Source organism: Zalophus californianus, chromosome 14 (genome assembly GCF_009762305.2).
Source record: "Zalophus californianus isolate mZalCal1 chromosome 14, mZalCal1.pri.v2, whole genome shotgun sequence".
NCBI classification, from domain to species: Eukaryota; Metazoa; Chordata; class Mammalia; order Carnivora; family Otariidae; genus Zalophus; species Zalophus californianus.
The window spans coordinates 38,902,789-38,928,569 of record NC_045608.1 but is presented as its reverse complement, the minus strand read 5'-3'; the positions used below and the strand labels follow the sequence as shown (position 1 = coordinate 38,928,569).

General features: G+C 38.7%; 1 protein-coding gene across 1 annotated transcript in view; it reads right to left on the bottom strand.

The window, feature by feature from the left end:
• The window catches only part of AKAIN1 (A-kinase anchor inhibitor 1), a 46,998-nt gene extending 27,724 nt beyond the window's left edge, over window positions 1-19,274 (bottom strand). The window contains exons 1-2 of the mRNA XM_027575369.1: window positions 19,251-19,274; window positions 18,593-19,130 (exon numbers count right to left, since the gene is read on the bottom strand). Coding sequence (XP_027431170.1) covers window positions 18,593-19,130; window positions 19,251-19,274 — 562 coding nt within the window. The remainder of the gene's footprint in view (window positions 1-18,592; window positions 19,131-19,250) is intronic.
• Between the last annotated feature and the right edge of the window lie 6,507 nt (window positions 19,275-25,781).

The following is a 25,781-nucleotide window of genomic DNA, read 5'->3' as shown; positions in this document are numbered from 1 at the left end:
TTTATACAGATTTTATCATCTATGATGATATCTACCTATCATTACAGCCAATGTCCAGCAATTATAGTTACTTTTTGCCTGCCTGTGACCTGTCAGTCCTATACTAAAGTTTTAATAATTATAACAATTTGAAATTTTACATTGGGTACAATTATATTTGTACCTAAGATTGGCACACCCCAGTATTACTAATACAAACATTTGGGACATTCAAACATATTCTGATATTTAACAAAAATACTGCCTAGTCTGAATTATGTGGCAAAATATGTGGTACTAGCAACTTTGGCTGAAATTCATCTGATCCTATTAATCACAAAATAAAGTAAAAAAAACCAACATTGTCGCTGAACACAAATATACCAAAAGTATAGAGAAGACTTGTTCCTTTTATAATCAGGTCTATGTTTGATTCTAAGGATCTCTGGAGACAGAGCATTCAATACTGGACTTAATTAACTGCTTAGGGGTCCATTTCCATGATTGCCAGCTCTCTAAGTTTCCATACTCAGTCTGAACTTAAGTAAGAAGCATTCACTTTGGTCTTATGGCCCTAGTTCTTTCATTGGATGGCTGCGCAACTTAACTTCTGGACTTCAGTTTCCTTATGTTTAAAATAGGAATTAGTTTGGCAACTCTAAAATTCTGAGTTTCTGCTAACCAAATGACTTATACCATCCCCAGCGCATTTTACATACCCCATAAGAACACTAGCACAATCATTTACTATTTAATATGTGCTAAACATTTTATGTATAAATCAACTCATCTAGTCCTCATGAAAACCATATTAAACAGAAGTTTGTGTTTTCCAAAACTGACCACAGCAATATCTCTGGTCCCTCATGTTCTTCAGAAACTTGCTATCACTCATCAAGAGATGGAGTCTATTTCTCATTGCCTTGAACTTGTGTAAGCATCTGTGATTGCCTCAGTTAATAGAATCTGATAGAAGGGACATGGCATGACTTCCAAGGATAGGTGATACAGCTTCCACTTGGCTTTTTCTCCCTGAGGATGCTGGTCTTGTAGTCCAGCCACCACACTGTAAAGAGACCCAGGCCACATGGAGAGGCCAGATATAAGTGTTCCAATCAACAGCACCCAACTAAGATCTTAGCTGATGGCCAGCATCAACCACCAGTCATGGAAGTGAATGCACCTTTAGATGATTCCAACCTCTAGAATCACGCCCAGTGGAGCAGAAACAAGCTGTCCTTGCCGACTTCCCCGCTGACCCCACATGGCCCAGATTGAAGATTCATGGCCAAAAGGAATGGTGTCATGTTGTTAAGCCACTAAGTTTTGTGGTGGTTTGTTATACAGTAATAGCTAACTAGAACAAGTTTGATACCTATTACTGTATAACAAAAATGTGTTTTATCCACATTTTAAATGTGTTTTATTCACATTTTTACAGATGAGGAAACTGAAGCAAGGAGGGCCTGTAAATTGCCCAAGGTCACACAGCTTGTACATGGAATTTGACCCCAGGTAGTCTGCCTCCACAGGCTGGGTTCTTAGGCACTATGCTATCCTTCCACTTAATAAGTGGAAATAAAAATTAAATAATTAATTTTTATTAATTTAATTAAAAATTAAAATTTAATTAAAAAATTAAATAATCTTCCACTATGAAAAGAATGGTTAGTCATTGATTCATAGCCCTACTTATCCCTTCTGATGTTTCACAGTGTATCTCACTTACCCAAATTATTTACTGTTATATATTTTTCATAAGTTTTATATAATTGTAATCCCCTCAAGGAATCATGTTATCAATTGATAACAATATCTTAGGGGGAAAAAACCATATCAAGAAAGATGTTTTTGGGGGCACCTGGGTGGCTCAGTTGGTAAGCACCCAACTCTTGATTTCAGCTCAAGTCATGATCTCAGGGTCCTGAGGTTGAGCCCAGCATTGGGCTCCACGCTGGGCATGAAGTCTGCTTAAGATTCTCTCGCTCCCACTCTCTCTGTCCCTTCTCCCCTGCTCTCTCAAAAAGAAAAGAAAAGAAAGAGGTTTTTGGCCTCTTCTATTTGCACTTCCTAAGAATACAAGAAATTGAAATTTTGCTGCTAGAAGAAGCAACGTCTATGGAGTCTAACTCCATTCATTTGTACCCTATCTGTAAAATCCCTCTGAGGGAAATACTAAGATTATAAAGATCAGGGTCCTTCCAAAGAAGAAAAGAGTTATGATTGAAGAAAAGAAGGATGGTATCTAAATTACACGCCTTTGGTTTCAAAATTTACAGTGTAATTAGATATTTTGACGCAAGATAAACGATTTAGTGAAAAGTTGTATTTAAACATTGTCTGAGTTATAATGCATGAAAATGTTTCATCTCACAAATGGTTAAAAAGTATTTAATCACTAAAATACTGCAAGCTGATATTGTAATGTGCAAAATAAAAATGTAATAAACCATTCTAATTACCACTAACCATGAAAATGCTCAAATCCCTTCCCAAGAGAGAACTTGCTTTCACTGACCGTAACACTGCTGCCTAATACATGTGCATTTCCCTGATGAACGCAAGCACTAAAAGACTTTTCAGGAAATAAACAAAAAAATATTCAATATCAAATCATGGGGCACTGTAGTTGGTATCTTGTGCGTGTTGTATTATGTTTTGCAGCTTTCCTAATTTCTGTATATTTCTTGTTTTCCAAATCACTGACTGAAGATACTGACCTTTTCCCCATGTCCAGAAAGAAGGATGGCCATCAGTGACATGGAAGCCCAACAAAAGCAACTGGCAACACTACTGTGAGCCAGAAAAGGACAGATCGACTTTGTTAAGCTGTACTTGGAATAAAATTATGCACTTTCCTCTGGAGGAGAAAACCCAGTCAAGACTACCAGCAGGTGTTGTTTTTCTGGACTCTGTGCCTAAACGTACTAGGGCCCCTGAGGGTAGGGGTCATGTCTGTTTAGCTCTAGCCCAGGCCCGGCACACAGTGCTTGCCTAATAAATAATTAATATGAACCAAACTGTTACACCTGCTGGGAATTCAGAGATAAGGTTCAAAGAACAATCCTGAGCTCTAGGGAACAGAAGCATAGTGGGGTTGGTGATCACCAAACACTTGACGACGGTGGTGGAAAGCAGCAAGCTCCTGTCCCACGTGGGCTTTCCTTGGCATGGGCCCTCCTCTGCCATGGGCTGTGCATGGTTAAAGACCTAGAAATGGGATTACAGCCAGAAAAAGGGGGTGCAGGATTACTTCTAGGCTGTCTGGTATATTTTGTTCACCCACTCCTAGTACTCTTCCTGGCACATGAAGACCAAAATCCAAGGAAGATGCTCCAAACACTTGCCCAGAGCCTCCCCTCACTGATGCATTTATTCCATCACTGCTTTTTGCTCCCTGCCCTCGGTTTCTTGGCTGCTTGAGCCAGCTTTTCTCCCACAAAATCTTTTTTAAACTTGAAGACTTGCAAGGGAGTTGCAATAGCTCTGTGGACTCTGGTGTTGAAGATGGTCCAGTCTGGCTAAGAGAACCCTGGGAACCATAGCGTAAGCAGGTCCAAGCTCTTGAGGGCTACCTCTCCCAATGTCTATCCCTGTAGGAGAGGCAGTGCTCTGAGGATTCCCTTTCAAGGGGCCCCTGCCTACAGAAATGCTGAGGTCCATATAAGACATCCAAGAGCAATCAAGGTCCACCTTGGAGACCTTGTCTGGCCTTATCCGTAAACTGACAGCAAAGAGCAGTAAGCAAAACTGCCTGATTAGATGAAGCACTGAGGGGCCTGAGTAAGCAGCCCCTCAAAAAAGCAGAAAGTGGTTGTCTCCAGTGCAATGACTAATGACATTACAAAACACAAAGCAGGCTCCACCATGGGAAAACTCTACCGAAAAGGAGGCAACTGGCCTTGTGTGCAGTCCTCAGATGCTTTTTGGAGACAGAATACCAACCTTTCCAGCAGGGCCTTGATGTGGGGGGCTGTTCTGGACACTGTGGGACATATACGAGCATCCCTAGCCTCTAGCGACTGGATGCCAGTATCCCAGGCCAGCTTCCCAGGCATATGACTGGGGCAGTCACATGGAGCTCCACATTCGGAAGAGCCTGGTGCTTGTGCTAATGCTCTGCTATTGCCATCTTGAAATTCTTCATAATCTTATATTTGAGCCTGTGTTTTGGGAGTGCAGTTCAGTGGGACAATGAAGCATATGCCTGTGCAGAGATGCACGCCAGATGTCATTCCTTTGCCACCCCATTTGCACAGACATATCGCTCTAGCAATGCCCTTTGAACACAGAATTCCAGTGGATCATGAATTCAGCGAAGCTCAGAGCCTCACAGTAAGTACAGGTGGTATGTCTATAACTGAGGGAGGGGTCGGAGGGAGGCCACTCTTGCTGCTAGAACCATAACTTATTTAGGACACAAAAAGAAGGCAACGGCGTTCTAAGAACCATGAATGACCAAGGGACCCTACCCTAGTCTTCCTTCCTCTTGTTACTTCCCTATATTAGCCAATCACTGATGCTGGAATTACTTCCAGTGATATAGGGGGAAAAAAAGGAAAGATGGGTGTTCCTAGTTGCTTGACTTTCAGTCCTTCCTGACTCATAGGTAAGCCCAAGTAGAGCATATTGGCAGACTATGTGCATTTTAAGAAGTGAAATAAAAACAGTTCAGTAAATTTTGTGCAGAAATAGATATCCATGTATGAGCTGTGAAATTTGAATTGTGCACTCTCATTGATTTGGTGTATGAGTTATATTTAATTGAAAACTAGTATTGCACAGTATAAAGATGAATGGTAAAATTCATGCTAATAATTAAAATTTTTAATTTTCCTTGGCTTAGGAAAACATTAAGTCACAAATGAAAAACAGTATGAAAGAGGGACATGAAGAGGGAGAGGGGAGGGAAAACGAAGAAGAAAAAGCTTTCTATTTTAGTGTCTTTGGTAACATTTTGTGTTGTTTTTTAAACAAGGGGCCCCCCCCCATTTTCATTTTTGCATTGTGCCCTGCAAATCATGTAGCCAGCCCTGCCAGGAGAACCCCTCAGTCACAACAAGTAAAACTGTTTCCACAGCTTGCCAAATGTCCCCCTAGAAATGGGGGAGGGGGACAAAATCACCCGTGGCTGACAACCCCTGCCCTAGACAGTGTGTGTTTAGTAGAGACGGGCGGTGCTGTGAAACCTAGTGTTTTAAATTCTGTAGACTGCAGGAGCCAAGGGACGGATAAGAGGTTAAAACTTAAGATCTTTTCCTATTTGATGCCTCCTGGGTTTTTTCATTTCGGGACATTGTAAGAGTAAGGTGAGAGTAAAACATAGCTCTCTCTTTTGTATAAGGAGAAAAGGGCATTTATGCACTTGGTCGCTAGATAGCTGGGAACTGCACACCTTTGGTGGTTTCTCAAGCAAATCAATTTTGAGAACATATATTTAAAATAATGACATAGAGGGGCACCTGGCTGGCTCAGCTGGAAAAGCGTGCGACTCTTGATCTTGGGGTCATGAGTTCAAGCCCCACTCGGTGTAGAGATTACTTAAATAAATAAAACTTAAATAAAATAAAATAATGACATAGTGCAGGGTCAGCAGAGAGCTCATAAAAGGTGGAAAATGCTTAAGGATATCATGAGAATTTTTTCTTATAGATTCATGCAAGGTGAGCCTCTCATTAAGGTTAAAAAATATAAATACAAATTATAACTCAAATTTTTATGTGATTTATAATCTATTAAGCATATTTTATAGTCATTTCTCTATAAATCATTATCACAACCCTATATGATAAGAAAAAGTATTATTATTACTATTCTATAATTAGGTAAATTGAGGTTCAGAAAGACTAAGTGACTTTCTCTGAATTACATAGCAGGTATATAGGAAATCCTGGTATTAGAGTCAAGTTTCTGATTCCAAGCCAAGTAATGTTTTCCAATGCCATGTGGCCTGTATACTTTATATGTTAACTTTGAGTTATAGTTTCCTAAAAGATTTGAAGACTAATCATTTTAAAGATTAAATATATATAATTGCTTTCTATACCAGTGTAACAAAACATTTAGGCAATTCAATCCCAGGATTTCCAAAACAGTGTAGGACACTTTGCATATTAAATAGCATTAAAAATGTATTTCCAGACTCATGCATTGTATGTAATACTCTATAAATAATAAATATGCTAATTTTGCCATATGTAAATTGCTTCTAAGCTAAATTATATAACAAAAATATGTCTTAAGCCTAAAGGAAAATTGACTTGATTATATATCTACTTTGATTCTTTTCTTCTGTGTTTGAAATTTGCAGTAATGTGCCCTTCTGAAATGTGGAGCCAAGAAAACTATCCCCATTTTCCCATTTGACCCAGATTATTGTAGGAACATGAAAAGCTACTTAAAACGTCATTGGAGAGTATACAGAGTATACACCGCTGAGCAATCCCTGGCACATATATCATGGGATCTGCCCTATTCCTTCCTCAGCTGTGACTCAGATACTGTCTCAGAGTCATGCTTGCAGGCAAACCCCCAAGGCCCTCAGTGCAAATCCCTGGTCAATGTCCCTCTGGGGCCATATGCCCCTGCCTTCTGCCCTGCACTAGAATACTGTGGGTAACTCAAATTTGACCCCTAGCCTAACTACAGTAGGACTCATCTGCCTGTGGATACACAGACCCTCCTGCTAACTGATGTGTGTAATCCTGGTCGAATGACCGCTATGACCATTGAGTGATTGAGATCTCACCGTGAACAAGTGGAACAAGACCACCACCAGTTTTTAATCGGTGACAATCCTACAGTCCTGTCAATGACCAGAAGACGTATCTTCCTCAAACCAGAGGAGGACTTGGGTGGGAAGGCCCCAAGTAGGCAGGAGAGTTAGAATCTTCTCTTGGTTTTTACTTTAATGGGATGACTATGAGGTGAAAAGAAAGATGGCCATTTGTTCATTCATTCATTCACTCATTCATTCATTCATCCAACATATACAAAGCACTTGTATGTGCCCTGTTCTGAGAAAAGAAGATACATAAGAAATAGGAGTGTAAGGAACCAGGCAAGCTGCCTACCTATTGTGCTTGCCCTTTGAAGTTAGATCAGTGTTTCTCAGCCCAAATGCACAATCAACCACCAGGAGAGCTTTTAATAAACACTTATGCTTAGGGCACACCCCCTGAGATTTTTATTTTACTAGCCTGGGTAGGACTCAGAGCATTAATATATTTTAAAACGTCCCAAGGTAGGGCCGCGTGGGTGGCTCATTGGTTAAGCATCTGCCTTTGGCTTAGGTCATGATCCCAGAGTCCTAGGATCAAGCCCCATATCAGGCTCCCTGCTCAGCAGGGAGTCTGCTTCTCCCTCTGCCCCTTACCCCGCTCGTGCTCTCTCTCTCTCACTCTCTCTGTCTCTCAAAAAAATAAAATCTTAAAAAAAAAAAAAAAAGCTCCCCAGGTAATGTTAACATGTAGAACTGAGAACATTGAGAACTGAGCTACAGCACAGACAGTGATGGAATGGGCAGGAACAGGGACCATGTTTGCACACTAATTTCCTTTGGGTTTCCCCCTTGTGTTTAATAAAAGTCCTCCTTAGCTATGCTTAGAAAACAGGAAAAGACATTTCTACCCATGCTTGAGGCAACGCTTTAAAGGGAGCACAGCACAGCCGCATCCCATCCTGGTGGGGGAAGTACTCATTAAAGGGAGATGACCTCAAGCAAAGCTAAATTTTGGAGGCCAGAGTCAGACCCACGTCAAATACATCTGCTCCTCTTAGAGAGTCTCCTTTCAAGCCTCTAATATGCTCCTGCCTTGAGAGTATCCTTGTTGTCATTTCAGGGTAATAGAGACCATTTCTTTCTTTATTTTTTAAGATTTTATTTATTTATTTGAGAGAGAAAGAGAGAGAAAGAGAGAGAGAGAGATGGCGGTAGGGGGAGGGGTAGAGAGAGAGGGAGAAGCAGGATCCCCGCTGAGCAGGGAGCCGACACAGGGCTCCATCCCAGGACCCTGAGGTCATGGCCTGAGGCAAAGACGGACACTTGACCGACTGAGCCACCCAGTCACCAGAGACCATTTCCTTATAAAGTGCATATTTGTATCTAAAAGGACAAGACAAAAGAGACTCTTTTTACCTGGTCATGCCTCCCCATCCCACATTCGGGCACTCACAAACAGGGTTCTTATGCATGGTCCAGTGGCACCAAAGAATGGTCCATACAGGAGGGTTTCTCTATTGGAGGCTTTAACCATTCCCAGGGCAGGCTTCCGGGAGGAATCAGATGCAGGCAAGACAGTCACGTCCCTCCCAACAGAATTGACCCATTCCTCCTCTTCATTCCCTCTACTCTCTACTCTTCAGTTAAGGGACCCTAACCTTTTTGTTTACATTTTTATATTAAAGTCCTAGTGCCTACCACAAAGCAGGGCACCTGGCTCAGAGAAGAGAGTCTGTGAATGTTTGTTGAATAAATGAGTGCAAAGATCTAAAGTATTTATACCCCCTCCCATTCACTTTTATATGGCCTTCCCTGATATCCCCAGCACTGCTCTCACAAAGCCTACTACTATCTCTTTCCCCAGGCCAAGCTGCACATGACCTTTACTAATGGATCTGCTCTGGTCCAATGTTTTGAGTGGAGAAGAGTCATACTTATTTTTTTAATGAGTTCCAGTCTAATGGTTGGGCGCCATCCAACTAGCATTGCCCTGTAGACACAAGAAAGAATGGCAAGATAAATGAAGCTATAAAGTTTGTCCTTCTTAACCTAAGTTATTTTTAGAGCAAAACAACTATTATTTATTGACTTGTACAGCATGGCCGGATGATGTGGTGAAATCATCTATTCTAAAGCATGAGTCAGATTGCAATTAAGACTATAGAGAATTTCATTCTAAATTCCCTGGTCAGGGGTGATCAAAATCTCATTTATGGTACTGCAAGAAACATATAATTTCATTTTTCATTCCCACAAAAATGTAAAATTAAAGTGGAGAGGCAGAAATAAGTACACAAGAATGTTAGAAATAAATTCCATGGAGAAAAAAATTAACAACTTCTGTCAGACAACACGAGATGTGGATTCCATGGAGGCTCCCTGCCTAAATACCAAACAGACCCATCATACATGGTTTATGTGAGGTAACCAGAACAGAGATATTACGTTACTAATTTGAGTGTATTTCTTGAGTACCATAAACACCATTTCTCTCATTTTAAAGAAAAAAAAATGTTAAAGGAATGGAAAAGGGCACTGCATTTTTGCCTACTAGTTTCAGCAAATAGATCATCTGTCACCATTTGAAACATGAAACAGCATTTTAGTGACAAGTTAAAGAAAAACAATTTGGCATGTACTTTATGAAGTTGTTCCTTGCATTAAGAAAAATGTATGTGATACATGCAGCGCACAATGCATCTTCTACAAATGTAGCTCCCCTGCCTTGTCTTATGTTTATTTCCCCTGCCCAGTAAATGTCTGTACTGAGAACTAAGATGCTAAACCTCTAAGATGTTGAGGGTGACTTTTGGACAATGATTGGGAAAGAGGCACAGGAAGCAGGTTAACTAACTCAAAGTTATATTGCAAGTCAGAAAAATTTATGAAGGAAAACTCCAATGCCTCTCCCTATCTCTGGTTAGTGACTGTGTGGCTGTTTCACCAACAAAGTATCTTTATAAGAAAAAAAAAAAAGCTTTCTTCCTAAGAAGATTCATGTAGGACCAAAGATAATATTCAAAGAATAGTATCTAAGAATGTGCATGTGGCTACAACACAAGACGACAAAAAAAGGCAAAGAGAATGTGAAACAAAATTTCATATCCAAAATACAAATCTACCATAATTAAATCATTAAATATTAAACATTTTAATGCTCTATACCCTCACCAGAAAATCATCATTCAAAAGCTTTTAAATTTAGACAATATCAGGATTATTCAGATCAGCAAGATGGCCATCTGCTTTCAAGCATGCAGCTGCTAGCCTTTAAACAGCAACTTTTCATGATTCATAACTTATTCATCCCAGGACTCACTCAGACATCTGCTTTATCATCAATTCAGTTTGTCATAGCACTTGGCTTTAACGTTTAATAACCTCTACCCAGGTAATGTATTGAACCAGTAAGTCAGTCTTCTTTCACAAAAAGAAAATTAACTGTATAGCTTTCCAAGACTGATGGTTTAACTTTGAAATCATAACCATACATATGTATATAAAACACATTATTATTCATTCCCTTTTAAAAATAATAACATCAGTAATACCTATCATTTAGGCTACTGTGGGCCAGACACATAATCTTTATCTTCACTAACACTTTGGAAAATAGATACTTTGATCTTCATTTTACAACTCAGCAAATCAGCAATACTGGATGGCTTACCCAGTTGCACTAAGCGTGGACATGGCCAAGGGGAGCTCTTGGAACCTAGACCTATCTGTCCTTAAATCCATGCTCCTGCAGCAACCAACTTTGCCTCATCGTTGAATTGCTCTGGAATAAGTGAAATATTCTCATGAGTTGTATAGAGAAGGAGAGACTATACTTATTCCAGTGCCATTTATTTCAACTCAAAGACTATCTTGCATATGGCACCTAGTTAATATAAATGCTTTGAAAATTATCAAGCACTGTGTAAATTTGTTAGCTCTTTTTTTTCTCCTAGCCAACTTCTGGCAATCTTGTCTGTCCATTCTTTCACTCTATCACTAAGAGCCACAGCCTGGAGTAGATGAAGAATCCAGGAAGTGTGAAAGGACAGAGCTCATTTCTGTGTGGTTGAGAGAACACTTCGTAAACTCTAATTTGGAAGAAGGGGTTCTCAAAATACAGAAGATTTTCTCCACAGGAGAACAGTTTTATCTCTTTTTCTTTGTCTCTAATCCTCGTGTGCAAATTATTTGTTGCTTGCTATGTATTTAAAAACTATGCTGTATGTAGAAGATAAGTGGATCCAATGTCAAATCTTGGTTCTGCAGCCTAAAATTGGTCAGGCATTCTGAGCCTTACTTTTATCATCTGTAAAAATGGGGATAATCACACCATTTGCTCTATGTCTTTTTTTAAAATAATATGTATAAGACAACTGAATGGCATGAAAAGATGATAACAGGACATGTGTAAACAATCATGTCAAAAAGTAGTATGCATGTCAGGGTAACATTTTTGTTTAAAAAAGTGGGACCTATATTCATAGAGACAAGGGCTGAAAAGTTATATTTAAAATATTAACAGTGGGTGGGAATGCAAGCTGGTAGAGCCACTCTGGAAAACAGTATGGAGTTTCCTCAAAAAGTTGAAAATAGAGCTACCCTACGACCCAGCAATTGCACTACTGGGTATTTATCCCAAAGATATAAATGTAGTGATCTGAAGGGGTACGTGCACCCCGATGTTTATAGCAGCAATGTTCACAATAGCCAAACTATGGAAAGAGCCTAGATGTCCATCGACAGATGAATGGATAAAGAAGATGTGGTGTATATATATATATATATATATATATGGATATTATGGAATATATGGAATATTACACAGCCATCAAAAAAAGAAGAAAAAACCAAAATCTTGCCATTTGCAATGATGTGGATGGAACTAGAGGGTATCATGCTAAGCGAAATATGTCAATCAGAGAAAGACAAGTATCATATGATCTCACTGACATGTGGAATTTGAGAAACAAGACAGAGGATCATAGGGGAAGAGAGGAAAAAATGAAATAAGATGAAACCAGATAGGGAGACAAACCATAAGAGACTTTTAATCTCAGGAAACAAACTGAGGGTTGCTGGAGTGGAGGGGGTTGGGAGGGATGGGTTGGCTGGGTGTTGGACATTGGGGAGGGTATGTGCTATGGTGAACACTGTGAATTGTGTAAGACTGATGAATCACAGACCTGTACCCCTGAAACAAATAATACCTTATATGTTAATTAAAAAAATAAAAATAAAATAATAAAATAAAATATTAACAGTGGTTACTGTTGGACAATGTTGTGATTTTTTTGTTTTCTTTTTGATTATCTATGCTTACTAAAATTTCTAAAACTCTAACAACAAAAATTTTCAAACGGTAAAATATTTAATTTTAAACAATAATAGGAAATTAGAAAATGCAATAATAATAGGACAAAGACATACATGCAGTCAGTCGCTAACTTAAACCTTTAAGTTTTGGTAGTTTAAAACTACACATTTGATTAGAAAGCAAGACCCAACAAAATGCTGTCTGATCAAGGTGACTTAAAAATAAAAGGATGGGAAACAATATACAGTCATTACTGTATATTCTCATTACTCACAAAAGTTATGTTCTATAAAATAACTGCAGTGAATTAGCAAATATGAAACCATTGTTCCTAAGGGAAATACAGGATTGGGTTCCTATGAGCCTCTGGTTGTAACACTTTGGTCAACTGATCAATACACAACCTTGTTTTATGTGTGTTTCTGTTTAAGGACACTTTATTTAACATATATATATATATATATATATATATATATATATATATATATATGTATGTATATATATTCTGTCTCCCAAACATACCTTACCTTACCAAATTAAATAGAACTAAAATCATAGAAAGCTTATTCTCTGACCATAATGGAATTAAAGTAGAAATCAATAACAGGATTATATGTAGGGAATCCCCAAGTAACTGGAAACTAAACAATACATTTCTAAATAATCCATGGGAAAAAGAAGAGGTATCAAGGGAAATTACAAAATATTTTGTACTGAATGAAAATAAAAATATAACATTAAAAGTTGTAAGGTGTGCTAAAGAAATGCTTAGATGGAAATTTATAGCATTAAATGTCTATATTAGAAGAAAGAAAGATCTAAAATAAACAATCTAAGTTTAATTTTAAGTCTAGAAAAAGAAGGGCAAAATAAAGTTAAAGCTAGTAGAAAGAAGGAAATAATAAAGAGCAGAAATCAATGACATTGATAACAGGAAAAACATTATGGAATATCAATGAAACCAAAAAGATGTTTCTTTGAAAAGATAAAAAAAAAACTAACAAACCTGCAGCCAAACTGACAAAAAATAAATAAACAAAAAACCCATGAATTACCAGTATCAGAAATGAAAGGGAGATATCATTATAAATCCTACACGTATTGAACAGGTAAGAGAGTATTACAAACAAATTTGTTCACGTAAATGCAGTAAATTAGATAAAATGGACCAATTTCTGTAAAAACTACTAAAACTAACCCAAAACTAACAGAATAGTCCTGTATCTATTAAAGAAATTGAATTCACATTTAAAGAGCTTCCCACAAAGAAAATTCTAGGCCCACAGTGTTTCACTGATGAATTCATTTAAGGAAGAAATTATACCAGTCTACACCATCTCTTTCAGAAAATCAAAGCAGAAATACTTATTTATGAGATAGGATTATACTGATATCAAAACCAGATAAAGATAGTGTGTGGAAAGCAAACTATAGACCAATATATCTCATGAACACTGACCAAAAAATCCTTCAAAAAATATTAACAAATTGAATCCTTCAGCATATGAAAAGAATAGTACATCATAATCAAATGAGTGTTATCTCAGGAATGTAAGGCTGGTTCAACATTTGAAAATCAATCAATGTAACCCACCATATTAACCCTCTAAAAAAGAAAACCAACATTATCATATTATTAGAAGCAGAAAAAACATTTGATTATATTCAATGTCTATTGATGATAAAAATTTGCTGCAAACTTGGAATAGAAAGGAACTTCCTCAACCTAATAAAGAGCATCTATAAAAAATTCTATGGCTAACATCATACCTAATGGCGAAAGATTGCATGTTTTCCCCATGATTAAAAACAAGTCAAGGGTGCCTGTGTGGCTCAGTTGGTTAAGCAACTTGCTTTCGGCTCAGGTCATGATCCTGGAGTCCCGGGATCGAGTCCCACGTCAGGCTCCCTGCTCAGCAGGGAGTCTGCTTCTCCCTCTGACCCTCTTCCCTCTCATGCTCTCTATCTCTCCTTCTCTCTCTATCAAATAAATAAATAAAATCGTTTAAAAAAAGTCAAGAATGTCCACTCTCACTACTTCTATTTGATAGTGTGTTAGTGCCCTAACCAATGCAAAAAGGCTAAAAATTGGAAAAGAAATGAAATGGTCTTTATTTACACACAACATGATTGCCTAAATAAAAACCCCTAAGAGGGGTGCCTAGGTGGCTTAATCAGTTAAGTGTCTGCCTTGGGCTTAGGTCATGATCCCAGAGTCTTGGTACTGAGTCCTGCATAGGGCTCCCTGCTCAGTAGGGAGCCTGCTTCTCCCTCTCGCTTCAGAGCTCCCCCTCCTTATGCTCACTCTCTCTCTCTCTCTCTGTCAAATCAATAAATAAAATCCTAAAAAAAAAAAACTCCTAAGAAATCTACAAGTTAGCTCCTACAACTAATAAGAGAGGTAAACAAGATCATAGGAAACAAGATTAACATTAAAAAAAACTATATTTCTATACTTTTGAACTTTTAATGAACTTTTAGAAATTGAATTGTTTTTAAATGCTATTTACAGTATTCCTCCCCCCCAAAAAAATATTTAGGTATAAATCTATCAAAACATATATAAGATCTATATGCTGAAAACTACAAAATACTGATGAGAGAAATCAAAGAAGAACTAAATAAATGAAGAGACCTATCATGTTCATGGACTAGAGACTCAACATGGTTAAGATATTAATTCTCCACAAACTGATCAGTAGATTTCATTTCATGTAGATATAGGCAACCTGATTCTAAAATCTATATGGAAAGTCAAAAGAACTACTACAGCCAAAACAATTCTGAAAGAGAAATACAAGAAGGATTGCACTATTTAATTTTAAGACTTACTATAAAGCTATAGTAAGCAAGATGGCATGGTATTGGTGAAAAGATAGACATATAGATGAATGAAATAGAATAAAGAGTCCAGAAATAGACCAACAGAAATATAGCCAGTTAACTTTTAATAAGTTACAAAGGTAATTCAACAGAGAGATATTATCTTGCCAACAGATGGTATTAGAATAATTGAACATTCATAGGGGCACCTGGGTGGCATCTGCCTTTGGCTCAGGGTGTGATCTCAGAGTCCTGGGATTGAGCCCCGCATTGGGCTCTCTGCTCAGTGGGGAGTCTATTTCTCCCTCTGTGCTCTCCCTCTCTCTCTTTCTCTCTCTCTCAAATAAATAAAATCTTTTTAAAAAATAATAATATAAAAAACAAACTTTAACCCATAATTCACAACATATCTGAAAGTCAACTTGTTACAGTCCATTTAACTGTATGTAATTTTTTAAAATAATAAATGAATAAAAGTAAAAAAAAATTATGCTAACAGAAGATAGTTTATTTGCCCAAGTTGGCAGATTGTAAACCTTAAAGTTAAGACAGTCTGTTACATAATTTATTTATTCATTGATCTCTCTGGAATTGGTAAGAGGTTTATATAAATAAATAAAAGCTATAACTACCTTGCAATAAATATTTCAATAGCTCTCAGTAGAATTATTGTTGTTAAATGTTTTTCAAACTAATCTTAGAAGTCAAGAAGCTGGCTATTCAATTGCTTACAATTACACCATTTTTATTTCACTTTGAAATCCTTATTATCATACCTTGTCTAATTCATGTACAAGAAGAAAGATCTTTCTTTTGACAATACATCTTACCTGAAGGCAATCCAAAACAGTCAAGTATATACTAGGTCCATCCACAAAAAGAGGTACACTAATTCCTGAATGGGGGATGTGGGGCACGGCCCAAGGATAAGGAAACTTCTGTTCTCACTTTATACCTCACAATCTACTCTTTACTAGCTCTTCCTCAGGGGAGAAGGAGTTGCTAATCTGATTGTTCAGAGTCTAGAATTCTTTGGATGAAATCAGGGCACTGAAAAAAACATTGGAATCTGTGAACATACACTTTCTCACCCTGGAATAGGCCAAGAAATACCTGAAATTTTCTTGTATTCTCTTTTACTTTCAACACCAACGCCCAATGGTTTTTCTTCTTTCTTCCACTTTGACTTTGTCCACGAATTGGCAATAATGCCTTGATTTTCCCCCACAAAACCAGGAGCACCATATGTAAAGTCCAGACACCCCAAAACTTTTTTTCTCCCAAATGGAAGCTTTTTCATAGCCACAGACTAAGTAACCTGGGTCACTTTAGTACTATGCACCAGAGCCAAAATATTTTTCCATACTGGTTGTGTTTACCCTCTTTCCTCTGGCACTGCTGATATGCTTCTAAATCTTCTCACATTGCTCTACAAAGATTCCACCTTCAGTTTTGGGGGAAGGAAGGAGGAGGAATAGATAAGAGATTTAGGAAAAGCAAGAGGCCTCATTTTGTTTTTTGCCTCAGCCATGTGCCTCAGCTTAGTTTAATCTATATTTAGGGATAGATGGTACTTAAAGAGAAATTAATATATTTATACTTTGTTTCTCATTTAACTGTTACTAATTTTGTATCATTCCTTTAGAGGGAAGAAGTAATTCACGATAGGTTTTAGATAACTGAATCCTTAAATAATTAGTAGTCATGGTCCCTTACTATTAAGGGGTTTAAATATTAAAATGCACAAAATTAAAATCCTAAATTACAAAGCCTATGAATGGTATAAGAAGGAAAAAAAGTATAGAATTGAGTTGTCTGCCTTACGTAAACTGAGAAACCACTCAAAGACCCTGCCTAACCTAAGCCCTGTTCCTTATAATCTGTAGACTAATTGAAACAAGAGAATGCAAGGTTGTTTTATACGATGTAATAAGCGTGAATCCTAAGTAGAGTTATATAAATTCCCAACCATTTCTCCCTCTCTACATTGCACTTCTGGACTGAAACTTGCTTCCTGAATCTCTGTCACTTTTCACCTTTGCCTTTAAGGTAAGCAAGGAGGCAGCAGAATCTTTCAAAGCAGGTAAATCCACAGAGGCAAGGCCAGAAGTAGACCTCAGGATTCTTGTTTCCCTTTGCTAAAATCCAAAGAGCTACAATGGGTTTAGAAGGGCATAGTACTCACTGACCCAATTATGAACAGCTCAATGTTAATTTATTATTATATTCATTTTGGATTATTACTTTATTTTATTTTACTTTATTAATTTTGGAATAATCATAGCACATACCTCTGTTCCCTCCCTTCCTGGGTGGCTTGGAGAAAATGGGGGAGTATTTGCCTTGACTAGCACAAAACATCTGGATCCCTAATTATAGAGATTTAGAAAAGCAATAGTCCTGGAAATGAGGCTGTAATGATGAAAATCTGGCAGAGTTCAAAAACAATTCATTGTTCTGATATTCTTTCAGAATAAAATCACTATATGAGTTGGAAGACATATGATCAGTAAATGAAAAGGTAAGTTGACACAGTATTTTTAGCACCCTATTCTTATTGCCCCAAAATGCTTATAATTTTTAAGAGAAACTCAAAATTGAAGAAATGACCCAAAAAGTGTTTCCCCACAGGTTTCTATAACATATCCTACCCAGGTCAATTTATACCATCTCTGACAGTTATGAATAACTTCTACTTTCCCTGCAGGGGAAAAAAAAACTAATATGAAACTTAGAAGAAAAATGGAAACCTAAAGCCCTGACCAAGCACTAGTCTGCTTTAGACAGTTCAGTCCTCCCCAGGAATTACTCACTGCTCATTACACAGTCTTTCACCCACAATCATGCCTTTAGAAAATGTCTAGTTAACTTCACTCAACAACCCTAACTCTGGACCACACTAGCCCATCCTCACCTCAGAAGTGGAAGGACATTTCCCTTTGGCTACATCTGACCCTGGACCAAAAAACAGCTACCCCTGAAACAGAAAAGGCATTTTGTCAAAAAGATAGGTTCTGAGATAATCAGAGGACTCAGAAAGCTCCAGCTAAGGCTGGAAAGACTATCTGAAAGCAACCCTCTGGGGCTGGTAAAGGAGAAGTGATATTGCTTACCTCAGAGGGTAATTTGAAAATCAAATGAAATAATGGCATGAAAGTGCTTTATAAAGTGGTAAGAGGTTTATAAATGCAACGAAGAACTATTTTTTTTTCAGCTTCACAGATCCTGTGCTGATTGAATATCCTTCACTGTACAGAACGACTTCACCCCTTGAATTATTTGGAATGGTCAGCAGAAGGGCCTCTGGACTTTCCTCTGAGTCACTGCCTGTGGTGTCAGAACCGACAGAAACTCACTCCCACCTCCTCAGCTAACATCCTGTTTGGGGGGGCAGGTAGGGGGAACTTCCCCTTCTCAGGTTCTGCAATTTGAATTTTTGAAACCCAGACTCAATTCTTCCCTTTTAAAATTGCATTATACTTTTCCTCCCCAGCTATCTGAGGTCCAATGGCTACAGCAAATGCAAATGAACCTTTCAAATGAAAGAACCATCACAAACTTAGAGTTTTAGTCCCATTACTCTTTTCCACACTCCCCTTTTTCCCACAGCAGTCTTTAATGAAAGCAGAACCTAGAATTTGAGAGAAAGACCTTGTATCTATCCCTAGAGACAGCTTCGTAGGGGAACAATGACCATGCTTCCCCCGCTGCTCAACTTACACACCCATTACTCAAGTACACACACATGCACACACCAGTAAGCTGGTCAACCGCAGGCAAATCGGACTCTTCACCAACTTGTAGCCACAGATACCAGCAAAGGGACCAAAGTCCTTCACCGCCAGCTCCAAAAAGACGCCACCAGCGGCGCCGCAGTAGCAGCCTCTGCGCTGCAGCCTCCTGCCAGAGTTTCAGGTCTAATTCCTTGAGGAGTAATGCTCCTCTGCCCTTCGGCCCACTCCCGTGGCCTTCGCCCACTTCTTTCCTCAGGACATCGGGAGGAACTGGATCACTTTGCCACTTTTGCAGAGGGGTAAGTGGCAGAGAAGAGGATTCCCACCGAAGTATCCCGAAGCCCACGACTCCTGGCCGGATCTCTGCACCCTCCCACCCACGTAGTCGCCTGTGCGTTTGGCAGAGGTCCCAGTTCTCAAGGTGCCTGAGCTCCGATGGGATGTGGAGGAACCAGGAGGCCAGAGCAGCGGCGGGACTACGGCTGGGGATGGTTAGAGGACAGATGAGACGGGACTGGGGAGAGGGGCGAAGACTCCGCACAGAGGCACTCTCCCGCCCCTAGCTTACAGACTAACTCCAAAACGCACAGATGGGAGGCAAGGTAAAGGCCTTTTCTTCCTATGCTCTCCCTTCTCTTCCCCGCTCCCCGCCTGGACACCTGGTGAAAAAGCAACGTGCAGGTATACCTGGAGCGAACACCATGATTTCCTCCAGCCGCTACTCCCCTAGGTGAGGAGGACAAGACAGGCAGACGGAGGGGTGGGAGAAAGGCCAGAACTTGGAGGGGTCTGATGGGCGCAGATGGGCGCGCAGGGCGCGGGCCGGGATGGTCAGCACCTCGGACAGCTCCCCGCCGCGCGATCCCGGGGCCGCAGCTCCAGCAGCCGCGGCGCGCTCAGCCTCCACAATGCACTGCTCTGCCCGCGGCTACCGCGGCGGCGGGAGGAGGAGACCGAATCCTGTTCAGTTCATCCCTCATTCCTGTGCCAGCTCAGCGTACACTGCTGCTTAGGGAGCAAAACACTTCTATCGCTTCCACGGGAGAAGGAAGGACGGAAGAGGAAGAGAGAAAAAGGTAACTGCCCGGCTTCCCGGCAGGGGGACAAACTAATTGCTTCTAATTACCTGCTGTCTCTCGCCCCCGTGGATACTGGACTGACATTTAGAATGGGTTTGCCCTTTTTATATATATATATATATATATATAACTCAAAGAACTTTACTCTTGAGGATGACTCTGAGTTCTCCGGGTTGGGTGACTCTGAATAAAGGGGTGGGGCCTCCAAGTTAATGGGCCCTTGGGGTCCATGACTCCTCTCTCACTCTGAGTCTCAGTCTTTTCTGCTAACGTCAGAAAGAGAGCTAGAGGGAAGGACAGGGTGACTGGAGCACGTGAGGAGGGCGCCCCTATCAGGCTCCGCCCCCAGGCGGCCAATCCGGCTCTGAAAGCTCCTAAACTTGGAGTTTCTCAAGGTCATCATCTTAGAGAAAGCAGGGTTGGCCAATGCACAAGAAAAAGACCTCAGTGAGGTATGTCTTCACTGAGAAACACACACTCCATAAAAGGTTGAGCCAACAGTCCCCTTCAAGTATGAGAATAGCCCTGAGACTGATCAAGAAACATTAGAGCTTCCCCTATTTTCATCTGACTGGAAACTGGGCCCCCCCATGCACACCGAGTTCTAAAGTTACTGGGACATGCCCCACACTCATTTCATGCTTCTAATTCACTGCTCATTTTTAAATCATTATCTAGCTCCCCCAAGAAATGTTTGTGTAGTGTGCATAGCCCAGACTAGATGTTACCCAGCTTGAAACAAGTCCATCTGGGTTATAACCCCAGAGCTAATGAGACACAGGATCCTCCAGCCTCGAAGCACATGTCAGTTGCTTTGGGTTTTATTCTCTATTTTTGCAGCTGAAAGGAGTTTTCCAAGAACAAAGGGTGATCTGGGTCATTTCCATTGTTTTACGGGGTTTCTTGCACCTCTCCCCAGACAATATAACTATCCTGAAAATACAATATTTCTTAATAATTTGGTTGGTGGCCATAAGTTCTACACTCTTTTGCCAAATATAAAGCATTCAAATAGCCTTACTGACACTGGTTGTGTTCAAAGCCATCTGATAGATTTAGAATGCAAACAGTTTTACAGCTCTTGAACTGCAGTTTGCATGAAGCCATATGGGCAGCCTCAACATAACACAATCAGTGCTGCTCTTTGCATCTGGCTCAACACAGGCTTACACAGATGGAACCTGCCTCAGCAGCAACAAGATGCAAATCAGCTGATGGGCAGGATAAGGTATGTGCATGACAAGATGCAGTCCTTTCACTTCCCCCAAATTACACCAAAACCAGGGACCAAGGGCACTTCATTCTGTCTTCTTTGCTTTATCACCAGAAGTGTGGTACACTCTGAAATAATCTTTGAATGATTGAAAGACCTCTTTAAAAGGTCTCTTTATAACTTTTATTTTTTAATGGGCTTTATTCTCTTAATGCATAAACAATTATTCATGATTAAGTTCAAGAAAAAGCAGTGTGGGGTAAGAAAAGAGAAAAGATTTGAGAACGAGTCAGACTCAAGTCCACCATTTACTAGCTGTGTGACCTTGGATAAGTTACTTAATTGTCTCATCTGCAATATAAGGATTAAGGTATTGTGAAGGTTTGTTGTGGAGATTAAATGTGATAATGTATTAACAGATTAATTAAGAGAGCACAGCCCCAATTAAACCCATTCCAGGAAATTGCTGACACATTGGGAATAGATGACACCCTACAGGAATGCAAACTAAATATGTTAAATCAGTACTTCTCAAATATTAATGTGTATATAAATCCTATGAAGATCTCCTGAAAATGCAGATTATGATTCAGTAGATCAGGGTGGGGAGAGATTCTGAGATTCTGCATTTCTAACAAGCTCCCAGGTAATTTCCAGGCTGCAGAGTGCTGCTGGTCCAAGATATATTTTGAGTAGCAAGGTATTAGATGTATCAGCATTTAAAAAGAGAGAAACTATTTATGCCACCTCCAACCTCAAAGCATGTCTTTGTAAATGTTAAATAAGGAAGGAATGCAGATATATTCCCATAGACTTCCAAGCTACACAGAACCCAAGACAGTAGTAGAAATAAAGAATGCCTGAAAATGGTCCCAATTTCATTCATTCCCCGAGCATCCTTGATTAGTTTGCTGTGGCAGTAGCGGGTAATATGATCCAGTAAAAACCAATGCAACAGGTCAAGGACAGAAGAAAAAACTCCTCAGCCCATCCTCAGCTCTTCTCTGCCCTTCTTTCTCCAGGGAACTCTTCATTTTCTCTACCCAACACCACATTGCTACCTAGCCAGAGGACAATATACTCCCAACCCAGTTTTTGCTTGTTTATATTTTAGTAAGGGCAATTAATATTATTCCCAGTAAAACCCAAGCACTCTAATACATTTTTATTTACAATTATTTCATCAGTAAATTTTATATTCAAGAATATTATCTCCAAGTTTTGCTACTACTGGAGTTATTATTCTGTTGAATTAATTTAAATACCTAATAATGCTACTAGATTTTTTTATATCTTAGTGTAAGTGATAAATTTAATAACAGACTGGCTGCCTCATAGGAAAATAAAAGTTTCCTTTTATTCTGCCATAAGTGCCAGATTCTTTGATAGATCCAGTCTTATTCAACAACTATGGCTTAAGTTCCCAATATAGTTTCATTGTCTTTGTTTAAACACCTCTACTCAAGGCTACTCATTCTTTTTTTAAAAAAAGATTTTATTTGTTAGAGAGAGAGAGCAAGAGGGTGCAAGCAGGGGGAGCTGCAGGGGAGAGGGAGAAGCAGACTCTCTGCTGATCAGGGAGCCTTGATGTGGGGCTCGATCCCGGAACCCTGGGACCATGACCTGAGCAGAAGGCAGACACAACTGACTGAGCCACCCAGGTGCCCCAAGGCAACTCATTCTTTAGTCAAACAATCCACTGCATTTTGAAATAGCCATCTATCAGAGAGGCAGCCACCACCTCCACTACCACCATTTACCTCATTCAAACACCGTTATTTCCAGTCAATGATAGGAAGCAAGACAGTGAACAATTCTGATAGGAAGCAAGACAGTGAACAAGTTCGACTAGACACCCCAACTTTCTTACTCTCATGCTGAGCTTATCAAACTGGTCACTCCTACTTGTAGATATTTGAACAAGGAGCTAGATGAACTGGGAGGCACAGAAGAAAAAGAGTCACCTAATAGAATCAACTATTTTACTTGGAAACTTGGGAGAATATTCTATACAAAAATGAACATGGTAACACTATGAAGTAGTGATTTATGTGATATATAAACATTAAATTAGAAACTCCAAAGAAACTACAATAGACAGATTAGAGCTATAACTCTCAGACTTTCCCCTAAGTTCTCATCTATTCCTTCTAACATTAGTCTACTCAGTCTTTAGAGCTTAAAAAAATAGAAAAATTTTGAAAACCCATCTTGAGATATTCCCACTGTTTGCATTATTTGCAGCTCACCCTGGCTCCAGACATACCCTGATTCTTCACTCTCCATACTCATTTTAATGCATTATTCAACCAACTATAATTTCAAATAATTTTTAGTATCTCTGAGGACAGTTGAAATAGATTGAAAAGAAGAATTTTCATTATGAAGCATGGAAGCATAATTTTTTCCAAATATCTTGACTTGTAGGTTTCAAATGATTACAGAAATGAAGTGCTGGAAAAGAATTCTTTTCTTCTAAGAACTGCTAGAAGTTGTTGAATTGGGCCTAGGGAAGGCCATAGAGGTGAATTAAGCAGGAATATAAAAAAAGGAATGAGAGAATGTGACATGGACATGAAAAAAGAAAAACCAAATGAGGAAGAAGACATTGAAAAACTAATCTTTGTGTTATCCAATCTGTAAAAACTTAAAGAAAGTGAGGTAAAAATACATCTAGAAAGAGAAATGGCATAAATTGGAAAAAAATGAAGATAGAGGATAGAATAAAAGGGAAGGGAAAATAAAATTAATGACTATACTGCTGTAAGAAAAGAAATGGGAAATTTTAAAGAATGTTACAGGCTCAAAAAATACAGGAAAGTGTCTCTGTAGGTTTGCATTTTATGAAGCAATTTATGAGTCGTGTGCGATGCTTTAAAAGGGACTATGTCATAGCCATATTTTCTGAACAGAAACATTAGCAAAACTTCTCTATTGGAAAAAGTAAATTAGAACAGTTAAAATTTTATAGCGTGCTTATGCACAATGAATTTTTTCATGGAAAAAAAGAATCTAGCATTGTTGAAGACCTTTTTTTTCCTACCAAAGAGGTATGTATCCATGTCTATTTTTGTACAAAAAAGTTCTCCCAAGTCACACACAGAAAAAAAGTTGTTTTTACTAGATGACAGGAGAGGGAGAATCAGTGAACCAGTTGAGAACATTCAAATTAAAACCAATTTGGTTAGTTTTTAAAAAGCACAAAGCATTCAACTCAATATTCAACTTCAAAATTGTAAATAGACACTATAAATCTTATTCAACTAATTTGGAATACAAAAATTTATCTATTTATACATAAGTGCCACACTAAGTCAGGGCACCTGGGTGGCTCAGTTGGCTAGGTGTCCGACTCTTGACTTTGACTCAGGTCATGATCTAGGGTTGTGAGATCGAGCCCCGAGTCAGGCTCCATGCTGAGCTTGAGATTCTCTCTCTCCCTCTCTCCCATCTCTCCACAGCCCCCACAAATAAATAATAATAAAAATAAATACATAAAAGGATAAGTTCCACACTAAGTGAATTTCAGAAGGGAAAAATCAATGAGAAAAAAAGGTCTGGAAAGAAGAGTTGAAGAGAAAAATAAGAGACAGGAAAGGGTTATAAGAAGGGGAAAGAAAAGAGGCAAAAAATTGAGACAGAGTTTCCTGCTAAGGAAAGGAAGAAAGATACTAAAGACAGAAAAATAGCATATTGAGAGACTCAAAAAAGACTTTTTAAACAAAACAAGAAAAATAAAGAATAACAAGCTTTTTAAAAAGTATAATGACAAAGATTAGATCCTCAATACAGTCCAAATTGAGAAGTTGGGTGCTCTTCTTATATCTGGCTCACTTGGGCTGTATGTTTGGGAATAAATTTAATCATGACCTTTGGAAATAATAACTTTATTGCTCAGCCATACAAAAAGAATGAAATCTTGCCATTTGTGACAACATGCATGGCCCTGGAGGATATTATCCTCAGTGAAATAAGTCAGACTGAGAAAGCCAAATGATTTCATATATATGTGGAATCTAAAAAACAAAACAAATGAACAAACAGAATGACAGAAAACAGGAACAGACTCATAAAAACAGAGAACAAACTGGCAGCTGCCAAAGGGAAGAGGGCTAGGAGGTTGGGCAAAATAGGTGAAGGGAATTGAGTGACACAAAGTTTCAGCTACAAAATAAATAAGTCACAGAGATGAAAAGTATGGCATAGGGAATATAATCATAATATTGTAATAAGGTATGGTAACAGAGCCCGACTATACTTACAGCGGCGAGCACTGAGTAATGTACAGAATTGTCAAATCGCTGTGTTGTACACCTAAAATTAATTTAACATTGTATGTCAACTATACTTCAATAATAAATATTCTAAAAAGAAAGAAACACTACTTTTTTAAACAATTGTTCAAAGCTCTGCATCTCTATTCAAAGGCTCAGTTCAGAATTAGAAGAGCCATACTACATTACAGAGGGATTTTGGTATCAGAGAAGAATTATTTTTTAGACCATGGTAGCTAAAAATATAGAAATGCTGACTCTTTTATTACTTTCTAACCTATTTTAAAAATCAGCTTGTAACAGAAGAGATATGCTTTGCAACCTTAGAGTAGGAAAAAATTTCCTAGATAGGACACAAGAAGCATGAATCATAAAAGAAAATAATTGATGAATGGGACCTCGTCATAATTAAAATTGTCTTGTATCTGAAAGCCACTGCTGAGAAAATAAAAATGCAAGCTACAGACTAGGAGAAAATATTTATAATATGTATATCTGACATCTATAGTCAGAAATCTTGCAACTCAATAAAACAACAACCCAATTAAAACTTGTCAAAATGTTTAAATAGGTGCTTCATAAGAGAAATGTATTACTAATGGCCAATAAGCATATGAAGACTTCTCAACACAATTAGTCATCAG